At 38.7% G+C, this 26,619-nt stretch overlaps 1 protein-coding gene across 8 annotated transcripts in view; it reads right to left on the bottom strand.

Moving 5' to 3' along the window:
• The window catches only part of Bclaf3 (BCLAF1 and THRAP3 family member 3), a 62,598-nt gene extending 36,678 nt beyond the window's left edge, over nucleotides 1–25,920 (bottom strand). For 6 of the 8 annotated variants that reach the window (XM_046425844.2, XM_046425841.2, XM_046425845.2 and 3 more), the window contains exons 1-4: nucleotides 25,789–25,920; nucleotides 6,961–7,035; nucleotides 3,156–3,725; nucleotides 2,115–2,777 (exon numbers count right to left, since the gene is read on the bottom strand). In XM_046425844.2, the coding sequence (XP_046281800.1) occupies nucleotides 2,115–2,777; nucleotides 3,156–3,725; nucleotides 6,961–7,001 (1,274 nt within the window). In that variant the 5' untranslated portion in view covers nucleotides 7,002–7,035; nucleotides 25,789–25,920. Of the gene's footprint in view, nucleotides 1–2,114; nucleotides 2,778–3,155; nucleotides 3,726–6,960; nucleotides 7,036–13,949; nucleotides 14,908–25,592; nucleotides 25,716–25,788 lie in introns of those variants that run through there. The other 2 variants (XM_046425842.2, XM_046425843.2) reach the window with 2 other exon arrangements.
• Between the last annotated feature and the right edge of the window lie 699 nt (nucleotides 25,921–26,619).

The following is a 26,619-nucleotide window of genomic DNA, read 5'->3' as shown; positions in this document are numbered from 1 at the left end:
AAACCAGCAACTCACTTCATCTGCTTTAAGACTTCCAGATGTATACAACAATTCATGTTTTGGGTACACAATGATCTTAGTAGAAATGTTCATATTGTAACTCTCTAATTTACATTCTGAAACATATATAATTATGACTCATACTTTCTACCTCTGATAATGAAGTTTCTTACAGTGAGTCACTAGAATTGTCTTTGTTAACAGCAGTACTAACTACACAAGGAATATTCAAGCAAGTGTCTACCTATTGCTGTTATAGATACAAACTGGAATCTAGAAAAATCACTAGGCGATACCTTTTTAACCATACTAATAACTGAAAGAACAAATAATAGTACTTGACCAAAATTAATCAAACAGATACACAAAATATCTATCTTAGTATTTCAAAAAAAAGTGGATAAACTCTCTCAATTTTAACCATCAAATAAACCTTTCTCTGCACTCTATAATTATGATTATTTTAATCTTTCTTAACAAAGAAAAATCTAATTTATGTTAATAATTGAAAACATAAATTCTACTGAGGGCATTAACTACCTTTGTTTTATGGGTACTTCTTCAGTCCCCACGTAATTAAATCCAACCCACAAATCTCGTCCACAATTCATTCATCAACAAATAATTATAATCACAGAGAAAGCTTTTGTTGACTATGATGCTTTATCAAACTGAAAAGATGCACACATTTTTTCAGTTATTTATTCTTCAGGTCTCTGAACAGAGAGGCTCTGCAGTCAAGGCTCTTTATTACACAAGCCATCCTGCAGGCCCTGGGCAGGTATTCAAACATGTGCTGCCAAGCTCCACTGATAGATGATGAGATTTCATATAATTATAGTTTTTAAATTTAAAACACAAGTGCAGTAGCCTCCATTTTTGTGGAAGCTCATTTTTGTGATCCATGATGATGATCAAGCTTCCATTTCTCATATCAAATTGTAAAATTAACTGTGCAGTATCTTGAATGAAGTTTAGAAAAACAAAACTCTTCAAAATTGGTATTTCTAGTAGTCTTCAAAAGTGACACAATTTATTAATTCATTTTAAGCACATATAAATATACACATTATAATATATTTTCTATAAGTACAGGAATGTAAAGAAAGTATGCAGAAGGATGACTGCTATGCTTAACTTGAAGAAAAGAAACAGAAAATATTTTGTTTAAAAAATCAAGACCTTGGGTTTACCTCCCTTCCCACTCCCATCTTACTCTTTCCCATTTCATTTTCTTGTTTTGATTCAAATACAAATAGGAGTCAACTGTGAATATGAATGCACCAAATGAACATGGTCCATCCCTTTTTCATTGACATACTGGTAGTGTATTAAGATAATGAACAGATTTAGCTGACATAGCTAACTGCAGCATCTTATTATTGTCAGAATCCATAAATGGAGATAATATTCATAATGGAAAAAAGCATGTGAGCTTGCCTTAGACTATAACCTATTACAATAGCAGTCTTTTTTTTAAGACTCATTAAGAGCTAAAGCAAATGTCTTATAAATAAGCATGTCCCCAGATTATAGCCTAATTTCCTCTATCTGGGGGAATCTAGTCAGTTAAGCCCAGTCATTTTGACAGGGTAGCAGGAATGACAATAAGTTCTCTGCCTCCTGGAGTCATGAGGGTGGGGGTGGGAATTTGAATCCCAGCCACTCTGACAAAGTCACTTCATCTCTTAGGGCTTTGCTTTCCTCCTCTATAAAACCAGGACCTTTTCACTCAAAAATTCTCTGAATGTCAGGCAACAGGGAACACAGGCTCTGAGAAACTTCGCAAAGAATAGGTCTTCCTGAACTCCACCTAGCCTATCCCTAGAAAGTAAAACCTGGCAGCATAAATCCATGAGGAGAAACAACTCCTCAGAATGCCATGCACCCAGGAAGCATCTGGAAATAAGATGTGGGAACATACAGACATGAGATCACTTTCTATTACTAATCACAGGATTCATCCTCATTATAGGGCTTTTGGGAAAAAATCCAAGCAATCCTTTCCACTCCTTGATGGAACTCCAAGCACACTACCAATTCCACTTTTGAAGCTGCAAAAAGAAGTGGCAGAAACATTTATTAAACATCATAAAGAAAAATGAAGATAATACCTGAATGTATCTACTGTTTTCTTCACATCTACTTTAACTGTAAGTGATTTCTTCTTAATATTGACAGACGAGTGTTTCACATTGGAAAGTTTTTGACTTGTATCAGGTTGGTTACTGGAGGAGTTGCTCTCCTTTTTGAATTCCCCTTCTTTCTTTATTTTTTTCTTTCGTTTGTCATTACAGGGCTTCAAATCAACCTCATTTTTATTTGAATGAGTATAGGCCGCTGAGTCTTTCTTAGATGGTTTAAAAAGTTCTTTGACTTGCCCATCTTCAGTCTCTCTCCCTCTTCCGGCATTAAAACAATCTGACTCTCTACCTATAGGGCCTTTTTGAGAACTGTGTTTTCTATCTTCTTCTTTCAAGTATTTCTGATTTCTCCCATCAGAAAAGTCCTGGTCACCTTCTGAGAGCTTATGATGCTTGTGGCAATAGTCATAGGACACTTTGGTTGCTGAACTGGTCTCTGGATAGTCCCTCTCAGCATATCGGTGAGTTTGAGGTCCAAAATTACGCTGATCTTTCTTTTCTTGGTAAGGTGGAGGAAAATGCTCAGGCTTCCACTTTGGGTTTCTGGCAGGCTCTCTGTTCTCATACCTCGCCACGTCTTTAGGTCTTTTTGATGTGTGTCCATATTTTCTGAAATCACGATCCTCAGGATACCTGTGTTGACATAAAGCAGTTTACACTTGCACTACAGAGAAGAAAGTAAGAATTTATATGTGTAGAATGTTGGGCAGCATGGCTTTAAATGTAGAACACAGTTGTAAAGATAACCTATAATACCACAAGCCTGCATAGAGGCACAAGGTAGTTATACAGGAAAATACCATCTTTTTAAACATTTTAGCTAACAACATGATTTACTCTAAAAAGAAATAATTTCACTACTACTACCAGTAGACTACAACTATATTACAATGCTTTTTATCTTTTTTAAACAAAAGCTTTTCAAGGTGGTTATCTTCAACCATAAAGTAAACAGACTTTTCACTTGAGGCTTTATATACCAAATTACCCAGGTTTAATGTTTTCCTATACCTCTTCTGAAAAGAGCTCCTTGTGTCAAAGTCTTCTGAGCCTCTTCTAGGTGACTGGGAATATTTTTCTTCTTGCATCCTCTGGTGCCTCAACTCATCTTCATGCCACTTCCCTTCAAATCTAAAGGAATCTGCTATTGACCTCTGAGGTGGTTTCCCTCTTCTCCCACTTCCTCTAACTCTGCGGTCATCAGGAATATACCTTCCTTGCATTTTCTGGGGATAACAATTCCTCTCATGCTCTATGTAGGGTACACCCTCTGAGTATGTGGGTATATACTGAGATCTTCTGTTACCATCCCCTCTTCCTGGTGAATACACTCGGTGAGGATTATATGTGTAAAAATTTTCTACAGAGTTTCTTATCTCGGGGGAAGGTGATCTATGTTCATAAGATCGGTAATATAGATTTCCACGAGGGGGAATTCTTTGTTTATTCTGTTCATGTTTCTCACTGTCCATTCTCCAAGCAACAGGTCTTTTCGGATATTTTCTATATTCACAGTCATAATGCCCATGAGAATATCTTTGCTTGTAGTATTCAAAATTTCTAGGTACTGGTGATAAAGACCTATGTAAACAAACACAGAAAAGTTTAGCCCATTTTAAGACAATAAACTCTTTGTCTTAATACGTCCTACCTAAAACATTTGCCTTTCCTAAAATGCCACTGATTCTCTTACTCAAACTAAATTCATCAATTTGCTACATATATACATTTTGAATTGTACATGGAGGGGGGGTCTGATAATAGTACTGCCCAATTTGACAACACTCTTTCCATCTGAACCAATGTATTCCATATGCATGTCAAAATGGGCTGAGTACACCCATCCTACTAAAGCAGGACCAGCTTAGATTCAAGGCAAGATCTATTTTGGAAGATTGTTAATAGCAAAGTACTGGCAAAAAAAGATACAGTGACTTCAAAGGGCTGATCAGCAAAAGCTTGTATCAGAGTCAATGGCCAAGTAAGAAATAAGCAGAAACAGTAGATCAACACGAATAAACATGTATGAGAGTGTCTGAAAAAAATCAAACCCAGCCTCTGAAATTAAGTTAGATTCTAAGATCCAATGATGTTACAACCCAAACTCAGACACCTTATTGACCCCATAGTTTTTCCAACTGATCGTCTATTCTCTTTCCTAAAGCTGTATCAATAAGAGACATACACTTAACAGGTGGCAGGGAGAGGGGACAGAAAAGTCTTAAGACTTGAATCTTAGGTTCAGTTTTGCTCTAAGTACTTCTATCACAGATAAGTTGCTTTTCTTTCCCACTCCTGCTCCCTTATATATCAACTAAAAGATGTGCTGTTCAAACAGCTTGTTAACTTTGGTGAAAGTGTGCTTTAATGCAACTACAATAGTCTCCAGGGACAACACATGCCTTCTGTTTCTACCTTCTCTAGTACCTCAGCCTTGCCAACATGAAGCCTTGTATTCCCACTGAGGAGGAAGGCTCCTGTATCCAGGGAAACCAGTCTGGGTTCCCCAGCCTTATCAGAGAGAGGAGCACCACTATCTGGAACACAATAAAATTCAATTTTGCACCCGAGGACATTAACCAGTCTGACCTGCCTCAATCTCCTTTCTGAAGGTTTAATGTCTTCTCATCAATGAGGAAGCCTCTTTTGCAGTTTTTTAAAAAATCATCCCTTCTCAGAAGGTACCACAGAGTTGGAGCAACCATGAGTGACCTTTTTCCTTTTAGTGACAAGTCTGTGTTTTCCATACATTAAAGGAAGCAGATCTATCTTATTTGGGTACCTACTGGGACATATATACTAGACTTGGCAATTATTTCCCTCTGGAGTCACCAAGCTGGATATATTGGTATTATTTCATTGAAACGAATCTCTGCCATCTAGCTGGCTTTACCTCATCACAAGAAGTCTTTAAATGGAAGAGTCCATCTCTTTCACTACCAAGGAGAAAAGCTGGTAGTCTGAGGCAGAAACCTTGCAGACTGAAGAAAATACTCAAGATCTTAAAGTACCCTCATTTCACATTAAAAACTGCTTTGAGACTATATTTTATATCATATTTTATTATATAGCACCCCTTTCTTCTGGAGGTTGCTGGAAAGGTTGTTACCATATTTGATTCTCCTAAAGGGACAAAAGAAAACTGGAGTCTGTTGGGGGAGAGTTAGTTCTTTAGTCTCTGGAGTTCAGCAAGGCAAGTCTTGTGAGCAGAGGCACTGACAGCTTTTGTTTCAAGGAAAACAGCCTTGGAAATAGAGACAGAGACTCCCTCAGGGACTGAGGGCTGGTTTGTTTGCTGCCCAGAATAATAAGATAATGTCTCCTCCAAGGTAAAGGCTGGGGGCTTTGCCTACAGCTATTCATAGGAAACTCAGGTTCTTCAGTTATGCCAAAATTCCATTGTTGGCAAAGACAATGGGTAATCCCACTGCTTTGCATCATTCACCTAGCCAGCTACTTCATAGTGCTGGCCCTCAGGAGACCTAGAGGGTAGGGCGTACAATAGGAACTTAAAGCTCAAACTGCCTACTGTAGTATGAGTAATAAGGGCCTTTGTCTCTGACCCAGGAATGCTTTGTGGCAAGCTAACACACTAGCCTGCAGGTAGAATAAAATATCAGACCCTTTATAGTTGTTTTTTTTTTTCCCCTTTATAGTTCTTGACAAAGAAACCTAAGAAGAAATCCAGAAATCAGGCTCTCCCTAAGCTTCCCAGGGTCTCTTGTGTCCCTCATCAGAACCTAACACAAAAGGGTGAAACAAAACAACCTCTGTGATACCTTCCACGTTCAAATCCTTTGTTTCTTTGTATTCCCTTTTCTTTCTGAAGATCTTCCCCCATTACAATTTGGTCTTGTGGATTACAAAATGAAAACTGTTGAAAAACTGATTGATTAGTCACTACACTGTCAAAATGAACAAGCACAGTGGCCAAGGTACATTAACATGAAAATCTCGGCCTGCCTCTTACGTATATGAATATGGTCCTTTTTAAAAGTCCCAAGACAAACTAACTGCATTTACTGATCTATGCATTTGCTTTTCTTCTCCCCCTTAACCAGAATACTTGATTCACTCTTTCTACCTTTAAAAATTTTACCTATCCTTCAATGTCCAGCTAAAATTATCACCTCTTTTTTAAAGACTTTCTTAGTTCCCTCCACAGACACAGAATTATTCTCTCCCTGTAGATCCAGAAGGCTTTGTCCCATTCCTACCGGGTCATAGCTGGCTATCATGTCGGTCTCTCCAGCCAGCCCGTATACCTACTGAGGCCACTGAAGATGGAAGCCCCAGAACCTGGCTGTAGCAGATGTACAATAGACATTGAACTGTTCCAGTCTATGCATATATATACTGTTGATACTACCCACCAGAAAAGAGGGGAGTTGAAATACAATTGGGCTCTTCAAAACTATTATTCTGCCATGAAGAAGAAACTAGAACCTCCTTATTTTCTGATTCTACATTTCTTCAAACACATAGATTATGAAAAAATAAGATAAAACACACATAGAAGAGTTCTGAACCACACGTGAATTTTTAAAAAATGTAACACTCTCAAAGATGTTTCTCACTCTCCCTTGCTGTGACCATTCCATTTCTTTTTATTATAAATTAATCCTAGATGCCAATAATTAAACTGTCAGCTCTTAGAATCTAGAAATACAACCTCTACCATGATAAATCACCTACTGTGAATAACCAAGTCCCATGAGTTTATTTAAATAGATTTTAAACTAGTACTGGTGAATTTCAAAATCATAGCACATCCCAACTCCAAGTTGCTTACTCTGCTAAACTAAGAACTGCTCACCTGTGTTTCCACCTGGGCGATCTAGATCGTGACCGTGCCATCCTTTGACACGTGAGCCACTATCCACTTTTTACACTGCAAAGAAACACAATATTAGCAAGTTTATAGAAATGAGCCTGCAATCTGTTCTAAAACATGGTGAATGTGACCAAGAGAAAGTTACTTAACCCCTTTGTGCTTCTGTTTTCCCATCTGTAAAATAGGGATGATAATAATAGCACCCACCTTATTGGAATGCTGTCAGGATAAAATGAATAAAATCAAGGATCAGCAAATTTTCTGTTAAGCACCACATTGTGATTATTTTAGACTTTTTAGACAATTTAAGGTCTTTGTCGAATTTGTTCCTTCTCTTTTAGAAAAAATAACTCCTTAAAAATGTAAAGCCATGGCAGAGTGCTTGCCTAGCATGTGCGAGGCCGAGTTCGATCCTCTGCACCACATAGAAATAAATAAATAAAGGTAATGTGTCCAACTACAACTAAAAAATAAATATTTAAAAAAAATGTAAAGCCATGGGGCTGGGGCTAAGGGATAGTGCACTTGCCGGGCATGTGTGAGGCACTGGGTTTGAGTCTCAACACCACATATAAATAAATAAAGATCTATTAAACAACTAAAAAAATTTTTTTTTAAATGTAAAGCTGGGGCTGGGGATGTGGCTCAAGCGGTAGTGCACTCGCCTGGCATGCGTGCGGCCCCGGTTTGATCCTCAGCACCACATACAAACAAAGATGTTGTGTCCACCGATAACTAATAAATAAATAAATATTTTTAAAAAAATGTAAAGCCACGACTAGATCACTTTGAGATGTGCTGTAAGTATTAAACACATCTAATTTCAAAGACCTGGTTAAAAAAATATATCATTAATATATTTTTAAATATTTATCATGTTAAAATTATTATTGGGGTATATTGGGTTAAATATGCTATATTGTTAAAATTAGTTTAAAAAATAAAAATGTAAAAATGATTTTTAGCTCAAAGACCAAAGAAAAATAGGCCTGGCAGGCCAAATTCACTATAATTTGATGACCTCTGAGTTAAATCATGAAAAGAGGTTATTATGTTTTGCGCATACCAACTGCTAAGTAAGTATTCCAAAAAGAAGAAAAATAAACCCAGAGTTCCTCTATTTGAATACAACCATTACTACCTTCCTGTCTTTTGCTATGTACATAAACACTTCATGTAATCACAGTCAAAATGTTTAGAGATACATGATAATATATCCTGTTTTTAAATTGCTAGATTACAAGAACTACAATTCTTAATTATAATACTCAATTGCTGCCTAATTTTCCAACAGATAAACATACCCAAAACTTAATTAGGCATTACTAGACATTTAGTTTACTTCTGATTTTTTTCCTACGATGTTTCTTCTTCTTCTCTTTTGGGGGTGGGTGCTGGGGTCTGAACCCAGGGCCTCACACATGCTATGCATGAGCACTACCACTGAGCTACATCCACAATCCAAATAAGTACATTTTAAAAGTCACTTCTAAACTGGAAATTTTAAGCAATCTTCAGTATTTAAAAGAAACTGATCACTTCAGGAACTGAATTTTGAAAATACATAATTGGAGTATAATTTTCCATACTAGCCATTATTTATATCTCACTTCTGATTTATAATTAAGTAGTTCCCAACTTAGTGGCTCCAAATCCCTAGTAGCTTTCAAAATCGTTGCCATGCATCCATGAATAATCATACAGTCACTATGCACAGACTACGGAATGGATAACCATACGTCTCATATATTATGTACCTCTATGCTGCAAATTTCTGAAGATACTGTGGTAATTATTAAAATATAAATAACTTGTCACTGTAGGTTTTCCACCAATATAAAAAGTACAACTGTTATTGTGTAAATATAAGTTAAAAAAGATGTGGGGCACAGGGTAAATAGAAAATACTATGATAATGGTAAGAAAACAAAATATGGGGAGGTTGAAATTTATTTTCATTTTACTTTATTAACAAAATAATCTATTCAGATATAATTTCAATGACAAAAATTTAACCCATTTGAAGTATACAATTCAGTGGTTTTTAGGATATTCACAAGGATGTACACCATCTAATTTTAGAATATTGCATACCCATAAAAGAAATCCCACTAGCAGTAATTTTACACTCCTTTCCCAACTTGGCCCCTGTCAACCTCTAATCTACTTTCTATTTCTATGGATTTGCCTATTCAGGAAATTTCACATAGGTACCCCTACTAGTCTACCACACCATAGAATCACACAATATGTAGTCTTTTGTGACTGGCTTCTTGGCATAACATTTTCAAGGTTCATCCATGTTACAGCATCTGTCAGTACTTTGTTTCTTTTTATGGTTGAATAATATTCTACTATATGGATATACCACATTTTGTTCATTCATTCACCTTTAATTACACATTTAGGTTGTTTCCACCTTTTGGCTATTATGAATGATGCTTCCATAAATACTTCTGTTCAGGTTTTTGTGTGGACATATATTTTCACTTCCTATATATCTAGGAGTGAAACTGCCTGGTCATATGGTAAATCTGTTTTTAACTTTTTCAGGAAATACCAAACTTTTCCAAAGTTGCTGTGCCATTTTACTTTCCCACCAGCAGTTATGAGGTTTCTAATTTTTCTATATCCTCACCACCATTTATTATTATATTTTTTTATTATAGTCACCTGTGTTAGTCCATTCTCCATCACTATAACAAGACCCGAGATAACTAACTTATAAACTGAAAAGGGTTATTTTGGCTCATATTTTGAGGGTTTCCTATCCAAGATTGGGGAAGCCCATTGCTTTGGGCCTCTGAGGACATGAGGACAGCAAGAATAGGAAGCATATGATGGAGCAAACTGTTGATCTCATGGCCAAGAAGCAAAAGAGGTTCCGCAATGCCCTTCAAAGACATAACCCAAACGATGGAAGGAGCTCCCATTAGGCCCCACCTCCTGTGGGTTCCATTAACGTACAATAAATAGTGCCACACTAAAGACTAAGGCTTCAACACATGGATCTTTGGGGGACACTAAACTAAACCAAAGACCATCCTAGTGCATATGGCATGGTATCTCAGTGTGGTTTTGATTTGTATGTCCCTAATGTCTGATGGAGGGTAACCTTGAAACATGTAAGAAAACTATGATATTAATCATACTTCCTTTATTTTGATGTAGTAATTTCAGTTGCACTTACACCTAATTGCTTTCTACCTTTTTTCCTAGCCCTATGGGACTCTTTTCCTCCAGGTACCCTACTAGTCTACCACACCATACTACTTGCTTTCCTGATCAGGCATGCTGTTCCTACCACACAGATGGCCTTGCCTCAGTCTGTCTAACAAATTCCTATCCTTTCAGGACCACTTGACCATCATCTCCCCTGGGATTCTTCCCTGGTTCCCCTGCACCCCTGCCTAATTTCTTTTGCCTTGGGAATTCTGGGTTGGTTCTGTGATGATTTTAATACACTATTTTTTAATCTTTATTTTTTATGTGGTGCTGAGGATTGAATCCATGCATGCAAGGCAAACCCTCTACCACTGAGTTACAACCCCAGCCCTAACACACTATTTATTTACATAATTTTATTTATTTCAATAGGCAAAGGACTCCAAATAGCATACCACAGAATACAAAATTCAAATAGCCCATCTCATAGATGGACAAACTATTAGTAATTGGGAAAATGCCAGTTAAGATCATAGCCACTTCTTGCCTGTCAGATTGACCAAAAAACTTTTAAGTTGTTTTTCTGGAGTGTTGGAAAGGATATAAAACAATAGGAATTCTCATATACTCCTAGGACAAATATATACAAGTATAACTACTTTGGAAGCAGTATGGTAATATCCAATAAAGTTGAACATGCCCATATCCCACAACTCAGCAATTCCACACAGGAAGAACCTTGGAGCAGTGGTTGTCAAACTTTATAGTATGCACTCAAATTACCCAGAGGGTTGATTAAAATACAGATTTCTGGGCCTAAAGTGGGCCATGATTCCAGCAAGTTCCCAGGTGATGTGGATGTTGCTGCTCCAGGGACTATAGAATCATTCACTGGCTTGGGGGCAAAAGTGGAGATCACTTAGGAGTAATGTTTACAAGTCATATTTATTGCATGTGATAAAAGAAGTTTTATCCCTAAGAATATTTCCTTTTGGATAATATTAAAATTAGCTTTATAAAATTCATACTACTCAAAAATGGGTAATTTTTATTGCATATAAATTATACCTTATAGCTGTAAAAAAAGTAGCTTTGGGGTGATGAAACTGTTCTAAAATTAAGATAACATATTATGGAAATGGTTGTAAAACTGCAAAAAATACCAAAGACCATCTGATTGCTCACTTTAAACAATATACTATATCTCAATAAAACTATTTTAAAAATATTAACTTAGCAATTATTTAGTACACATCAGTTTTAACAAAAAGTACTAGTTCTAGAGATTAATGGATAAGAGAGACAGATTAATTTAAATGTACATCCTGAACTAAGAATGGTTTTTACATTTTTAAAAGGTCGAAGATGACCATGAAGATGAAGATAAAAGAAGTAGCAGCGACAGAATTGTATATGGCTCACAAAACATGAAGTATTATCTGGCCCTTTAGAGAAAAAGTTTGCTGATCCCTGATTTAAACTTAACATACTTGGGCTGGGGATGTGGCTCAAGCGTTACCACGCTCGCCTGGCATGCGTGGGGTGCTGGGTTCGATCCTCAGCACCACATAAAATAAAGATGTTGTGTCCACCGAAAACTGAAAATTAAATATTAAAAAAAAAAACAAACTTAACATACTTGTTAAAAGCAAATTTAATCAAAGGGACCAGAGCTTTAAGAGAAAAGAAAACAGCCAAGATTTATAACTTGGAGGAAGATGTCAATAACAAAAAGTAAATTCAATAATATTGCTACTGAAGATAAAGGGGCAGGAGCAGTGAAAGAACCTGTGTGCCCCTGAATGTAGAAAGGAGACACTTGGACAGCAGAGTCATGCTTTCCAGGAGGATACTGAAGAGGATGCATGTGCTAAAAGAAGCCAACCTTACCAGGAGGACACTGGACACCCACCCTTCCCAGCTGAAGGACCCAGCTCCACCAATTCACTTCCTCCCACAATATCCCTTTCCCTTCTCCATTATATCCCTTCTATCATCACACAACCTTGCATAATTCTCCCATCTCTATGGAACCATACCCACCTGGGGCTACCACCCTACCTCTCCCTCAACAACCAAATTTTACAAAAGGACTTTCTATGTGTTACAGTCATTGTCTCCAGTCTTTCTTAGTCCCTTCTTGCTGTCCTCTTCCTCAACCTGGCTTCCACCCCATCATTGAAGCAAACTTCTCTAGCCAAAATCACTAATGAAATCCATGTTGCCAACTCCAGTCGTTATTCTCCTTTCCCTCCTCCTCCTTGACCTACCAAAGGCATTGAACACACTTTCCTTTTCGAAACATTTTCTTCACTTGGATCCAAATATACTATACTTTCCTGGTTTTTCTCCTACCTTCATAAGAATCCCTTCTGTCTCTTTTGCCAGATTCTCCTCAAGTCCCCCCTTTCCACCCCTGACCCTTCATAATGAACCCAATCTCCTTCTGACTGACTGACTTCAGTCTGGCCTTCTCACAGCCTACACTTTCTCCCCAGTCTATACTCTAAATCAGTCCCATGGTTTTAAATACCCTATAAACTAGAAAACTTGAGGTTTCTATCTCCACCCTCACCTATGCTCTGACTCCAGTCTTGCAACTTGAGTTGGATGCTGTAAGTATATCCAAGAGCAAATTCCTGACTTCCCTCCCAAATCTTCTCCTCCTACAGTCTGTTCCATCTCAGCAAATGGCAGCTCCATCCTTCTAGTTCTCAAAAAAAAGGAAACACAAGTGTCTAATAAATATATAGAAATATACTCAACTTTACTAAGAATCCAGGAAATAAAATAACAAGCTATTGCCTCATAGGCATGAGATTTACAAAAATTGTAAAGTCTGATGGTACGTATGTGATGACAGGCAAAAAGAGAATTTCTCACCTAAGGAATATTCCTCTCACAAATAAACATGAAGCAGGAGAAAACTAAGTCTGCGTGTCAAACAGACTTAAATACTGTATATTCAAAAGTTTTTGAGATTTGAGTTAGAAATTAAAAACTAAGAACGGGACTGGAGATGTAGCTCAGTGGTAGAACACCTACCTAGCACACTTGAGGCCCTGGGTTCCATCCCCAACACTGCAAATGACCAAACAAATACAACCCCCTAACAACAGAAATAGACCAAGCCAGGCATGGTGATGCAAGCACCCATAGTCTCAGCACTTGGGTGGCCAGCAGTAAGATCACTTGAATCCAGGAATTCCAGACAAACTCAAGCAACACAATGAGACACTGTCTTAAACAAACAAAACAAAGAAAGAGGGCTGGGGTTGTGGCTCAGTGGTAGAGTGTGCACCATGCACATGTGGAGGCACTGGGTTCGATCCTCAGCACCACATAAAAATAAATAAAGGTATTGTGTCCATCTACAACTAAAAAAATATTAAAAAAAAAAACCCAAACAAAGAAAGAGACCAAAGCCACACAAACAAAAAGCAGAAAGAAATGAAAGGAAAAAAAGTTAACTGAACTCAAGGAAAAAAAAGTGGAATAAAAAGATGATTTAAATCATCTCAAACGTGAAGACTAAATTACAAAGTGCTAAAGGGAAGAATAAAAAATTTAATAAGATACATAAAAGGAAGACAGGAAACCAAGAAAATAAAAATGACACTAAGGGAGGAGAGGAAAAGAGATAACCCAGTAGGAACTGAGGTAAATAAGGAATATGTGTATTATTATAGCCCTTAAAGAAAAATAATATTACAGAATTGAACTAACATTTAAAACTATAATTCAAGAAAACTTTCCAGAAATGGAAAAATACCTTATATACCCAATCTACACATTAAAGGACTCACCAGTTACTGTTGAGAGCCACAGCCAAAGGGGCCCCAGCAAACTTCCAGCTGCCAGCAAACTTCCAGCTGCTGGCTGATGATTGGCTCACAGCGGCCCCAGCAACATCTAGCTGATTGGCTCCTCGGCCCCAGCAACATCTAGCTGATTGGCTCCTCTGCGGTGATGCTCATTGGGCTGTTTCCCTGCCCTTTCAGACCACGGAGCTGCTCATTGGGGGACTTTTTTGGCTCCGCCCACGTGACCCAGCCAATCGGCTTCAAGAGCAGGAGGATTGTGGGAGGTGGAGAGAAGCTTGGGTGGGAGAGAGAGGCTTGTGGAAAGCCGGTGGTGGCAGTTGAGGCTCTGAGGGTTTTTCCTGAGAGGCTGTTTTGTTTGGCGTGTGTGGTTCTAAAAATAAAGTTAGTTTCTTTTGACAAGTGGCTCCTGATTGTGCCCAGCCAGACTGCGGCATTTGGTGGCTCGCATGGGGAGCGACTGAGGGTAAGTGAAACTGCTCGCCCCTGAGGGCAGGGCGAGAGGATGGGTAGCCATTTTAAGATTCCTCTTTTATTTTGCTTCACTTTTGTTTTAAGTTGCCTGTCCCTGGAGATGAGTGAGACGGAAGAAAAACCGCTCACATCTGAGGAAAAACTATTTACGTCTGAGGAACAGATAGGGAGAAAGGATGGATACACATGTCAGGAGGATAGAAAGGCTATAATGACTTTTTGTTGTTCCCTTTTTATTTTATTCTGTCTCGGTTTTGTTTGGCGTCATCTTGTTGGGTTGTATTATAGTAGAAATACGGGATCAGAAATTAGTAAAAAACAAACTGAAAGAGTGTTAAGTAAATTGTTAGAGGAAGGAGGCATCTCAGTAAAATCAAGAACAATCAGGGCATACGTTGATACAATACAAAAATGTAGCCCATGGCTTTTTAAGGAGGAGTTGTTAAATATATCACAATGGAACCAACATGGTGAAGATTTAAAAAGATAAAGATAAAATCATCAAGATTCCCAAGCAAAAAATAACTTAAAAATCTAAAAGAATAAGACCATCATCAGATTTTTCAAAACCAAAACACAAAGCAAGGTGGAAAAACAGAGCATTAAAGACAAACAAACGAACAAACTTGGGGGCTTGGGCAGGGTGCTTGTCTAGCATATGTGAGGTCCTGGGTTCAAATCCCAGGACTAGGGAAAAAAAAGTAACTCAATGAAAGCAAGTATAAACCAAAGATTTTATATCAGCCAAGATATCCCTCAAATATTATGGTGACAGAAAAGTAATTTTCAACATAAAAGAACATAGGGAATTCAGCACTTACTAGCTCTTCCTGACAAATCTAGAAAATGAGCCAGAGATACAAACCTCATCCAACCAAACTATGACTGCGGAAAGACAGCAAAAGGACTGAGAGTGAGCACATAAAAATATGAGCCAGGCACAATGGCACACATCTGTAATCCCAGAGACTTGAGAGACTGAGGCAGGAGGATTACAAGTTCAAAATCAGTCTCAGCAACTTAGTGACACCCTGTCTCAAAAAAATAAAAAGGGCTGGGGATGTGGCTCAGTGGTTAAGTGCCCTTGGGTTCAATCCCTGGTACAAAGTTTGTGTGTGTGTGTGTAGGGGTTAAGGGTGTAGCTCAGTGGTAGAATGTATTTATAGGATGTGTGAGGCCCTGTGTTCAATCCCCAGCATGCATACACACACACACACACGCACACGCACACACACATATATATGCAAACATACATGTAAAACACTAAAAGAAAGATGAGGATAAGGGTGGGAGACTAATGTAAAATCATTGCATTTGCGGTCTGGGGTTGTGGCTCAGTGGTTGAGCACTTGCCTAGCACATGCAAGGCCCTGGATTTGATCCTCAGCACCACAAAAAAATAAATAAAATAAAGGTACTGTGTCCAACTACAACTAAAAAAAATATTAAAAATTGTTGCATTTGTGACAGAGTAGAAATATTGCAATAAAAAATGAGAAGAAAAAGAGAAAAGAGGAATGACAGAAATAGCTTCACTGGCCATGTAGGCAATGGACAGATTTTAAGGATATTGGGGGTAAAGTAATATACTAGATACTAAGAGGTTAAACAAATCAACATGCAATGCTGAGACAACTGGATATTCATAAGCAAAAGAATAAAGTTTGGCTTAAGCTTACACCATACATAAAAATTAACTCAAGGCCTGGGGTTGTGGCTTGGTGGTAGAGTACTCACCTCACACGTGTGAGGCACTGGGTTCGATACTCAGCACCACATAAAAATAAATAAATAAAGTAAAGGAAAGGTGTTGTGTCCATCTACAACTAAAAAAAAAATTTTCTTAAAAAGTTAATTCAAAATGGTTCAAAGACCTAAATGTGAGAGCTAAATATAGAAAACTTACAAGAAAACATAAAAAATATCATCTTTGTGACCCTGGATCAGGCAATGGTTTTTAAGATATGGCACCTAAAACACATGCGACAAAAGAAAATGATATGTAAACTGGGTATCATCAAAATTCAAAATGTTTATGTAATAAAGGATGGCATCAAGAAAGTGAAAAGAAAGCCAGGCACAGTGGTGCATGCCTATAATCTCAGGCACTCAAGAGGCTGAGACAGGAGGATTGCAAGTTCAAGACCAGCCTTAGCAACTTAGTGAGGCCCTGTCTCAAAAAATAATAAGGGCTAGGGATGTGGCTCAGTGAGTGGTAAAATGCTTGCCTAGCGTGTATGAAGTCCTGGGTTCAATCCCCAATATTGCAAGCAAAGAAACAAATTAAAAATGAACAGGGCTGGGGTTGTGCCTCAGTGGTAGAGTACTCACCTAGCATGTGTGAGGCCCTGGGTTCGATCCTCAGCACCACATAAAGATAAATAAATAAAGATACTGTGTCCATCTACAACTAAAAAAAAAACTGACCAAAGTTAAAAATAAGACATAAAAATGTCTCGTAAGTTGGGCTGGGGATGTGGCTCAAGTAGTGGCGCGCTCTCCTGGCATGCGTGGGGCTCTGGGTTCAATCCTCAGCACCACATGGAAATAAAATAAAAATGTTGTGTCCACTGAAAACTAGAAAATAAATATTAAAAAATTCTCTCTCTTAAAAAAAAAAAAATGTCTCGTAAGCATATAACATCACTAGTCACTAGTGAAATGCAAATCAAAAAGTAATAGGTGCCACTTCACAACCATGAGGACAATTATAATCAAAAAGACAGATTAGGGGCTGGGGTTGTGGGTCGGAGGTAGAGCGCCTACCTAGCATGTGTGAGGCACTGGGTTCAATCCTCAGCACCACATAAAAAAATAAATTTAAAAAAAGGCATATATTTTTTTAAAAAGACAGATTATGGGCCAGAGTTGTGGCTCAGTGGTAGAGCATGTGCCTAGCATGTGTGAGGCACTGGGTTCGATCCCCAGCAAACAAAAAAAGGTATTGTGCTCATTCACAACTAAAAAAAATTAAAAAAAAAAGATTATAACAAGTCTTTCAAAGATATAGAGATAATGGAATTCTCATACATCACTGGTGGGAATGTAAAATGGCACAGCCACTTTGGAAAACAGTTTGGCAGTTTCAAAGTTAAACATAAAGTTACCATATGGCCTGACTATTCACCATCTAGGTATATACCCAAGAGAAATGAAAACATAAGTCTATATAAAAAGTGGTATAGAAATGTTCATAGGAGCAAATTTATAATAGCCAAAAGGTATAAACAACCCAAACATACACTGAGAAATGAATGAATGAACAAATTGTGCTATACTCATACAATGAAATATTATTTAACTATAAGAAGGAATGAAGTACTAGTACATACTACAACATGGATGAACTTTGAAAACATTATGCTAAGAAGCCAGTCACAAAAGTCTGGGCTGGGGTTGTAGCTCAGTGGTAGAGCACTTGCCTAGCATGTGTGAGGCCCTGGGTTAGAGCCCCACCACCATATAAAACTAAATAAACAAAATAAAGCATTGTGTCCATCTACAACTAAAAATATATATTTTTTAAAAAGTCCAGGGCTGGGGTTGTGGCTCAGTGATAGAGCACTTGCCTAGTATGCATGAGATACTGAGTTCGATTCCCAGCACCACATAAAAATAAAACAAATGAAATAAAGGTATTAAAAAAAAGAGTATTTTTAAAAAGTCCATATATTGTATGATAACATTTATGTGAAATATATCCAGAATAGGCAAATCCATAGAAATAGAAAGTAGTCTATGGTTTCTTGGGTTGGCGGGGGAGGGAATAGGGATATAGAGAGTGATGGCTACTGTGTGCAGGGTTTCCTGGAGGGGTGTCAATGAAGAAATTTAAAATAACAATTGTTTGAAGGATGTTGTGATATCCAAACTCTCATACACTGCTGATGGGAATGTAAAATGATACAGACACTTTGGAAAACAGTTTGAAAAATTAGACTGTGGTGATGGTTGCACAACTCTATGACTGTACTAAAAACTACTGAAGTGTACACTTTAAATGGGTGCACTGTGTGGATAGGCTGATTCCATACTAAATGTGAATTCAGCATTTACAAATGCAAAGAAAAATTCCCCAGAAAGACCTATTTTTAATTTATTTAGTTTATCTATCTATTTATTTATTTATTTGCCTAGCACATGTGAGGTACTGGGTTTGAGCCTCAGCACCATATAAAGATAAATAAATAAAAAATAAAGATATTTTATAAAAAAGGGTTAAGTGTGAAGGTAAAACTATTAGAACAAATACCAAGCTACATTCAATATTTTTAAAAATAGAAGAGTAACTCATATATCTCTCATAGAGAAAGAAACAGCAACTATAACAATGTGTATATTACATTTTTTTTGTTTTCTTTTTTGGGTACTGGGAATGAACCCAGGGACACTTAACCACTGAGCCACATTCTCAGCCCTTTTTTTTGTATTATAGAATTGCTGAGGCTGGCTTTGAACTCCTGATCTTCCTGCCTCAGCCTCCCAAGCTGCTGGGATTACAACAGGCATGCACCATCATGCCTGGCAACAAAATATTATGATATCATTGAGACTGTACACATTATCTGTCCTAGTAATAGGAAGGCTGAGGCAGGAGGATCGCAGGTTCAAAGCCAACCTCAGTAATTTAGTGAGACAGTAAACAATTGAGTGAGACCCTGTCTCAAAATTTAAAAATAAAAATAAAAATGGGCTGGGGATGTGGCTCAGCAGTTAAATGCCCCTGGGTTCAATTTGGGTACCAAAATAAATAAATAAAATTAGAAGAAAAGAATGAAGGCCAGGTGTGGTGGTGCACACCTATAATCCCAGCAGCTTGGGAGGCTGAGACAGGAGGATTGTGAGTTCAAAGCCAGCCTCAGTAACGTCAAGGTGCTAAGCAACTTAGTGAGACCCTGTCACAAAATATAAAATAGGGCTGGAGATGTGGCTCAGTGGTCAAGTGCCCTGAGTTCAATCCCTAGTACTGTCTCCCCCTAAAAAAAAAAAAAAAAAAAAAAAAAAAAAAAATATATATATATATATATATATATATAAATAAAAATGAGGAAAACAGTTTTTTAAATATATATATATTTTTTTTACTTGTTGATGGACCTTTATTTTATTCATTTATTTATATGTGGTGCAGTGAATTGAACCCAGTGCCTCACACATGCAAGGAAAACATTCTACCACTGAGCCACAACCCCAGCTCCCACTGAGCCACAACCCCAGTCTGAGGAAGACAGTTTTAAAAATAGATCTAACTGATAACCAACATTCCTGTATTTATTAAAACAACCAAATAGGCCAAATCTTCATCACATTGGATTAGGTCCCAACTGCCTTAACAAGACAACACAAGAAATAAAATCAAGAATCAATAAATGGGATGGATTAAAACTAAAAAGCTTCTTCTCAGCAAAAGAAACAATCATGGAGGTGAAGAGAGAGCATACATTTTGGGAGCAAATTTTTGCCATACACACATCATATAGAGCACTAATCTCTAGGATATATATATAAAGAACTCAAAAAACTTAACACCAAAAAAACAAACAACCCAATCAAGAAATGGGCTAAGGAGCTGAACAGACACTTCTCGGAAGAAGATATACAATCAATCAACAAATATATGAAAAAATGTTCACCATCTCTAGTAATTAGAGAAGTGCAAATCAAAACTACTCTAAGATTTCATCTCACTTCAGTCAGAATGGCAGCTATTAAGAATACAAACAACAATAAGTGTTGGTGAGGATGTGGGGGAAAAGGTACACTCATACATTGCTGGTGGGGCTGTAAAATGGTGCAGCCAATATGGAATGCAGTATGGAGATTCCTTGGAAAACTGGGAATGGAACCACCTTTTGACCCTGCTATCTCAATCCTCAGTGTATACCCAAAAGACTTAAAAACAGCATACTACAGGGACATTGGCTACATCAATGTTTATTGCAGCACAATTCACAATAGCTAAACTGTGGAACCAGCCTAGATGCCTGCCCTTCAGTAGATGAATGGATAAAGAAACTGTGGTATATATACACAATGGGATATTACTCAGCATTAAAAGAGAATAAAATTATGGCATTTGCAGGTAAATGGATGGAGTTAGAGAATATCATGCTAAGCGAAGTAAGCCAATCCCCAAAAAACCAAAGGCCCAATGTTCTCTCCGATAAGTGGATGCTGCTCCATAATGTAGGTGTGAGGCATGGGAAAAATGAAGGAATTTTGATTGGGCAAAGGGGAGGGAGGGGAAGGGATGGAGTATGGGAACAGGAAAAATGGTGGAATGCAATGGACATTATTATCTTAGGAACATATATGACTGCACATATGGTGTGACACTACATTGTGTATAAACAGAGAAATGAAAAGTCATGCTGCAATTGTGTACAATGAATCAAAATGCATTCTGCTGTCATATATACCTAATTAAAATTAATAAACAAATTTATCTTTAAAAACAACTAAATACATAAACTACTATACAACAAGCCTTAGGAATCCAACCCAGGGCCTTTGTGCATGCTAGGCAAGCACTTTACTGATCTATACTCCCAGTCTCTATATTATTTTTATTAAGAAAAAAATGGGAGAAAAAACAAATATACAAAATAAGAAATAGGGGGGCTGGGGCTGTAGCTCAGTGGTGAAGCACTTGCCTCACATGTGTGAGGCACTGGGTTTGATCCTCAGCACTACATGAAAATAAAGATACTGTGTGTTCATCTACAACTAAATAAATATTTTTTTAAAAAAATAAGAAATAGCATGGAGGCAATAGCCATTGAAATAGAAGAAAAATTGAATCATCAGATTAGTTGGTAGGTACCTGCCAAATGATTTGAAAATCCAGATAAAAGTTATATTTTACTATAAATACAGATCTCTAAACCTTAATGTATTGGAATTAGAAAGCTTAAAAAGACCAATTTTCATAGAAGAAATAGAAAAAGTTATTAAGGAAATATCCTATGAAAAGCACCAGGCCCAGATGGTTTCACAGGGAACTCTACCAAGCCTCTAAACACCAGATAGCCTCAATGCTCTATAAATTATTCCAGAGACGGATCAAGCCCTATAGGAATATCAACCTGTGGAAGAAGATGAACTAGCAAAAGAGAATGAGAAAGAACTTTGTGAGGAAGGAAACCCTGGGTCGCAAAATCTCAGAATGAAAGGATGTTCTAAAAAGGGAGACTTTCATGGAAAAAGATACATAGAGATCATGCACTTTGCCTGAGTAATAAGTGGAAATTCAGGAGACTGAGAAAGCCAATTATTAACTCCTTCAGATAGTTGTCTGGGAAGGTAAGGAGAGAAGCCTGGTGGGGGCCCAGTGATAAGAGGTCTAGGGAAGAGGTTTTGAAATGGAGCAACTTGAGTAGGTTTATTCTTGACAAGGAGGGGACTATGTGGTATTAGGGATCTAAAAGAGAATGACAGGCATAGAATAGATGAGTCTAGGTCCAATTAGTGCAGAGTTTCCTTTGATTCCTTACTATTAACTCTAAATGATATAGTCAATTTCTCCCAATATTCCATATTTACTTATCTTCTTCATTGATACAAAACACATTTGTATCAGTGTCAAATTCTATGTTAATTTAGCAAACATAACTAGGTGGCAGTGACTGCTAGTGACTATGAACACAAAGTTGGAAGAAACCTAATTTCTTTCCCCGAGAAGCTAATAAGTCTGGTGGATAAGAAAAATCACAAGATGGGCTGGGGATGTGGCTCAAGCGGTAGCGCGCTCGCCTGGCATGCGTGCGGCCCGGGTTCGATCCTCAACACCACATACAAATAAAGATGTTGTGTCCGCCAAATACTAAAAAATAAATATTAAAAAAAATATAAAAAAAAAAAAAAAAAAAAAGAAAAATCACAAGAGTTCTAGCACTTCCTGGTTTATAAAGCACTGGACAAATACTATCTCATTCAATCCTCACAACAAGCACTTGAAGAAATTAGAATTACCCCTATTTCATTGGTGAAAAAAAACAAGCCTGAGAAAGGTTAACTGTTCCAGATAGAGGACCTGAAACTAAAATCCAGGTTCTTGGACTCCATTCCCCAATATGCAACACCTACTTTCAGAAAAAAAGATCCTGTAGGGGCTAGGGTTGTAGCTCAGCGGTAGAACGCTTGCTTTGCACATACGAGACCCTGAGTTCGATCTTCAGCAGCACATAAAAATAAATAAGTGAAATAAAGGTATTGTGTCCAACTACAACTAAAAAAATAAATATTTAAAAAGACCCTATAGAGACTGCCTAGTCACCTACTCAGATAGATGCTCAGTCAGCAGAATTGGGCTTTAACACACTCAAGAGTAGTTGACATCTTCCATCACATGTAAAATTGCCATCTAAATTTGGAAAGCAGCTACATCTAACTGCCTGGACAGTTCATAGCCTCTAGGGCACAAAGACTGTTTTCTTTATCATAAACCCAAGGACTGTGTTTAATTTACCTTTATATCTGTTCCACCTAAGCTTTACATAGTGACTTTTAATATTTGCTCCTTTAAAATTTGTGCAGATTCAGGGGCTGAGGTGGTGGGTCAGTGGTGGAGCATGTGCCTAGCATGTGTGAGGCACTGGGTTCGATCCTCAGCACCACATAAAAATAAATAAATAAAGGTATTGTGTCCATCTACAACTAAAAAAATATTATTTAAAATTAATAAACAAACAAATAAATAAATAAATAAAATTTGTGCAGATTCATTCATTCCCCTAAGTTAATAACTCGGATACAGTTCTTTTTTTCCTTTGAAGTGCTAGGGACTGAACCCAGGACCTCACACATGCTAAGCACACATTCTACCAATGAATTACGTACCCTGCACCCTGATGCTTTTATTATTATCGGTTCCAGGGACTGAAAATTTTTTCAGCCATTTTTAAAAACCACTAGTCACATCCCAGCCCATTTTTATTCTTTATTTTGAGACAGGGTCTCACTAAGTTGCTCAGAGTCTCACTAAACTGCTGAGACTGGCTTTGAACTTGCGATTCTCCTGTCTCAGCCTCCCAAGCCTCTGGGATTACAGGCATGCACCATCATGGAATAGCTATCTAAATTTAGAAATTTCCTTTAAAAATTTACAAACTTCAGGATGTTTCTGCGCTCTGAAATTTTTACAAATGAGCACAATAGCAACAAGACAAAGTATGTTTAAATGTACTTTTCATAAATGTCTCATTTGACCCTTAAAACCACTCTACAAGAAAGGTAAGGTAACACATTAAAACCCCTAATTTACAATTGAGGAAACAGTACCTTAGAAAAGTTATGTGATTTGTTCAAGGTAATCAGATATGCTAGAATTCAAGGAAATCCTAACTTCAAATCTCTTGTTCAAGGCTGGGGCTGTAGTTCAGTGGCAGAGCACTTGCCTTTCTTGTGTGAGGCACTGGGTTCGATTCTCAGCACCACATAAAAAAAATAAACAAAATAAAGGCATGCTGTCCATCTACAATTACAAAAACTTAAAAATCCCTTGTTCAGCTATATAACCTTTCTTTACTAAACTGGTAAAGGTGGAATAAAAGATGAGAAATTGAATTACTATCAATAAATAAGAAAAATAAGTGATAACAAATGGGTCGTTTTTCTACAGAAATCCTTAAATTTTGCCTTTTGATAGGATGTGGATAAGGTCACCTACAAATTATTGGTAGGAATGCAAAATAGCAATGCCTTATAGAGTGAAAATGAACAATTCACATTTGTTTTTATAAAACCCTTTATTTGAATACTCTGCTCAACAACTCCATCATCTAGGAATTTACACTAAGGAAATCTATCCAACAATGTGTTTAAGTAGTGAAAAATGCCAAATAACTAACTAACTAAATTATTACAGCCATATAATGGCATGATATATAATTGGAAAAAAGCAATTACAAAAGAGTTTACCTCAAAAATCTCACGTATTCATCTCTGCATTTCTGTGCAGAGATGAATAGGTGAATTTTTCATTGTGATTTTGTATATTTTTAAAGTTTTGTATGTGAATGGCTTACTAAATATTTTTCTTTATATAAATGTTTCTAATAAGGCATATTAAAGGTTTCCTGGGGGAGGTTGTGAAACTGCAGGGATTTCAAATTAAAAATTTTGCAGCCATTTTTAAAAATACTATTAAAAATAAAGCATCACTGGGGGTGTGGCTCTGGTGGGGGGCCTGCCTAGCATGTTCCAGGCCTTGGGTTGGATTCCCCAGCACGGCAGGGGGGATAAAATAAATAAATAAAGCATTAATATACTATTACCATTAAAATACCATTGAAAAATAAAGCACTCTACCCTGACTTGCCACCGTGCCTGCCTGTAGCTGCCTGTAGTTCCAGCTACGCTGGAGGTCGAGGTGGGAGGATCGCTTGAGCCCAAGAGTTCCAGACCAGCCTGGTCAACATATCAAGACCCCATCTCAAACAAAATAAAAGCACGCATTATGAATCCTCAGCAAAACCTTTTCAAATTCCAGTCTTTCCTTTGGACCTGTTCGCATTTGGAGGTTGGGGGGAGGGCTTAAAAGGTTGCCTGACCAGTAGCTTGAGTGACACTGATTTCTACCTTTAGTTTGTAATGTGTTCCAGAAAAGAAAGGCAATCACCTAAAAGGCATCTCAAAAAACACCTCAGAAGGAAAATATTTAGAGGTGTAAGTTTCTCTTCCATTTATTTCCCTCCTGACCTACTACCAGGGCAGTCCAGACTGTGACTGGCCCAGTTTCCCAAATACATCCTAGAGAAGCACATGAGATGCGCCAATTTTCAGTATACGTTTCCTAAGACAAGTTTTACTATGTAATGCAGGATAAACAGCAGCCTTCACTACTCATTCTCAACGTAATCAAGAGAAGATGCCGCTGCGCTGCGGGAGCACTACACGAGGACAAAGCGGGGGCTCCTAGGCTCAGATCCCGCAGGCGACGTGTCGGGGACCGCCTCGGGAACAAGGGCATAGTCCCTGGACACCGCCTTCCCTCCGCCCCCATGATAGACGCTAGGAACCGCGGGGACTGCAACCTGCCGGAGAACCGGGAAAGAGTGGGGTCGCGTAAGCAGGTGCCCAGGTCGCCGCACCAGAGGGAAGACACCGGTCGAAAGGCCAGAGGGACGCTGGCGAACCATCCGCTGAGAGCCTAACCTGAGCGGCCGCTCCCGAGGCTGAACTGGCCGAGAGATCGAAGAAAAACCGGGGAGCGGTCCGGACCTGAGCCGGACCGCCGCATCTTCCCCGCAGCCCCAACCGCCACCCAGAGAACCGCCCATCCCGCGCGGAGGACACGCCCTCCCTGCGGGCCTAGGCCTCTACGCCCCGCCCGTTCCCCAGGGCCGCTCACCCAGCCGGGAAATCCCCGCCGTCGCCACCGCCGCCACCGCCGGCCCCTCGGGCCTCGCCCCTCACACAGCCGCCGCCTCCTACGGCAGCGGCACCACCACTACCTCAGCCGGGCCGCAAGACCCGGAACCACTTCCTTCCGGAACCGCCTAGCCCCGCCCCCACCCCGCCCACTGTCGCGGCCTCGCGCTGAGCCAGCTCTCCACCGACCCTTCCACACTTCCAACGACTATGCCCCGCCCAGTCTGCTCCGGCCAGAGCGCCTGCGCCCTCTGCAGGCCATTCCCACCTTGACCGTTGTCGAGGGCGCCTGCGTCCCGTTCTTTGCCATTCTCCTGCCTTCCCAGTTCAGCTAGAGCGCTCGCGCCTATTCCCACCCTTGAGCGGGAAGAAAGAAACGCAGTGCATATCCGAGATCCAGGGGTCCTGGGGATGGGGGTCAGGGATTAGAGATTGGCCCTCAGCCAGGTGCAGGAACCTGGTCATGTGGGCCTAACAGCCTTCTGTAGATGGATGCACCAGGAAGCATAGGTGGCAGCCTAGCACATGGGTCTGGGCCTTCCATCCTTGCCTTAGGCCACAAAGCCCTTCCAGAAACGGCTCACCAGAACCTGTTTCTGTGTGTCTCTCCCTGCCGACTCAATTTTTAACCATTCCCCTAACCTTTAACCATTTCCCAAGGTCAGAAATGAAGCTTCTACCTGAAAAACAAAACTTCCCCTCAGAGCATTCCAAATAGGTTAATGGTACCACCATCCAATTCAAACTACTGACTCCTGTGTGTGAGTGTGTGTGTGTCTGTGTGTATGTGCACAGACACACTGGGACTAGA

The sequence above is a fragment of the Marmota monax genome, unplaced genomic scaffold, assembly GCF_021218885.2.
Source record: "Marmota monax isolate L192 unplaced genomic scaffold, Marmota_monax_Labrador192_F-V1.1 WCK01_AAM20220418_F8-fsc00203, whole genome shotgun sequence".
In the NCBI taxonomy this organism is placed as follows: Eukaryota; Metazoa; Chordata; class Mammalia; order Rodentia; family Sciuridae; genus Marmota; species Marmota monax.
This window is presented reverse-complemented; position numbering and strand designations above follow the sequence as displayed.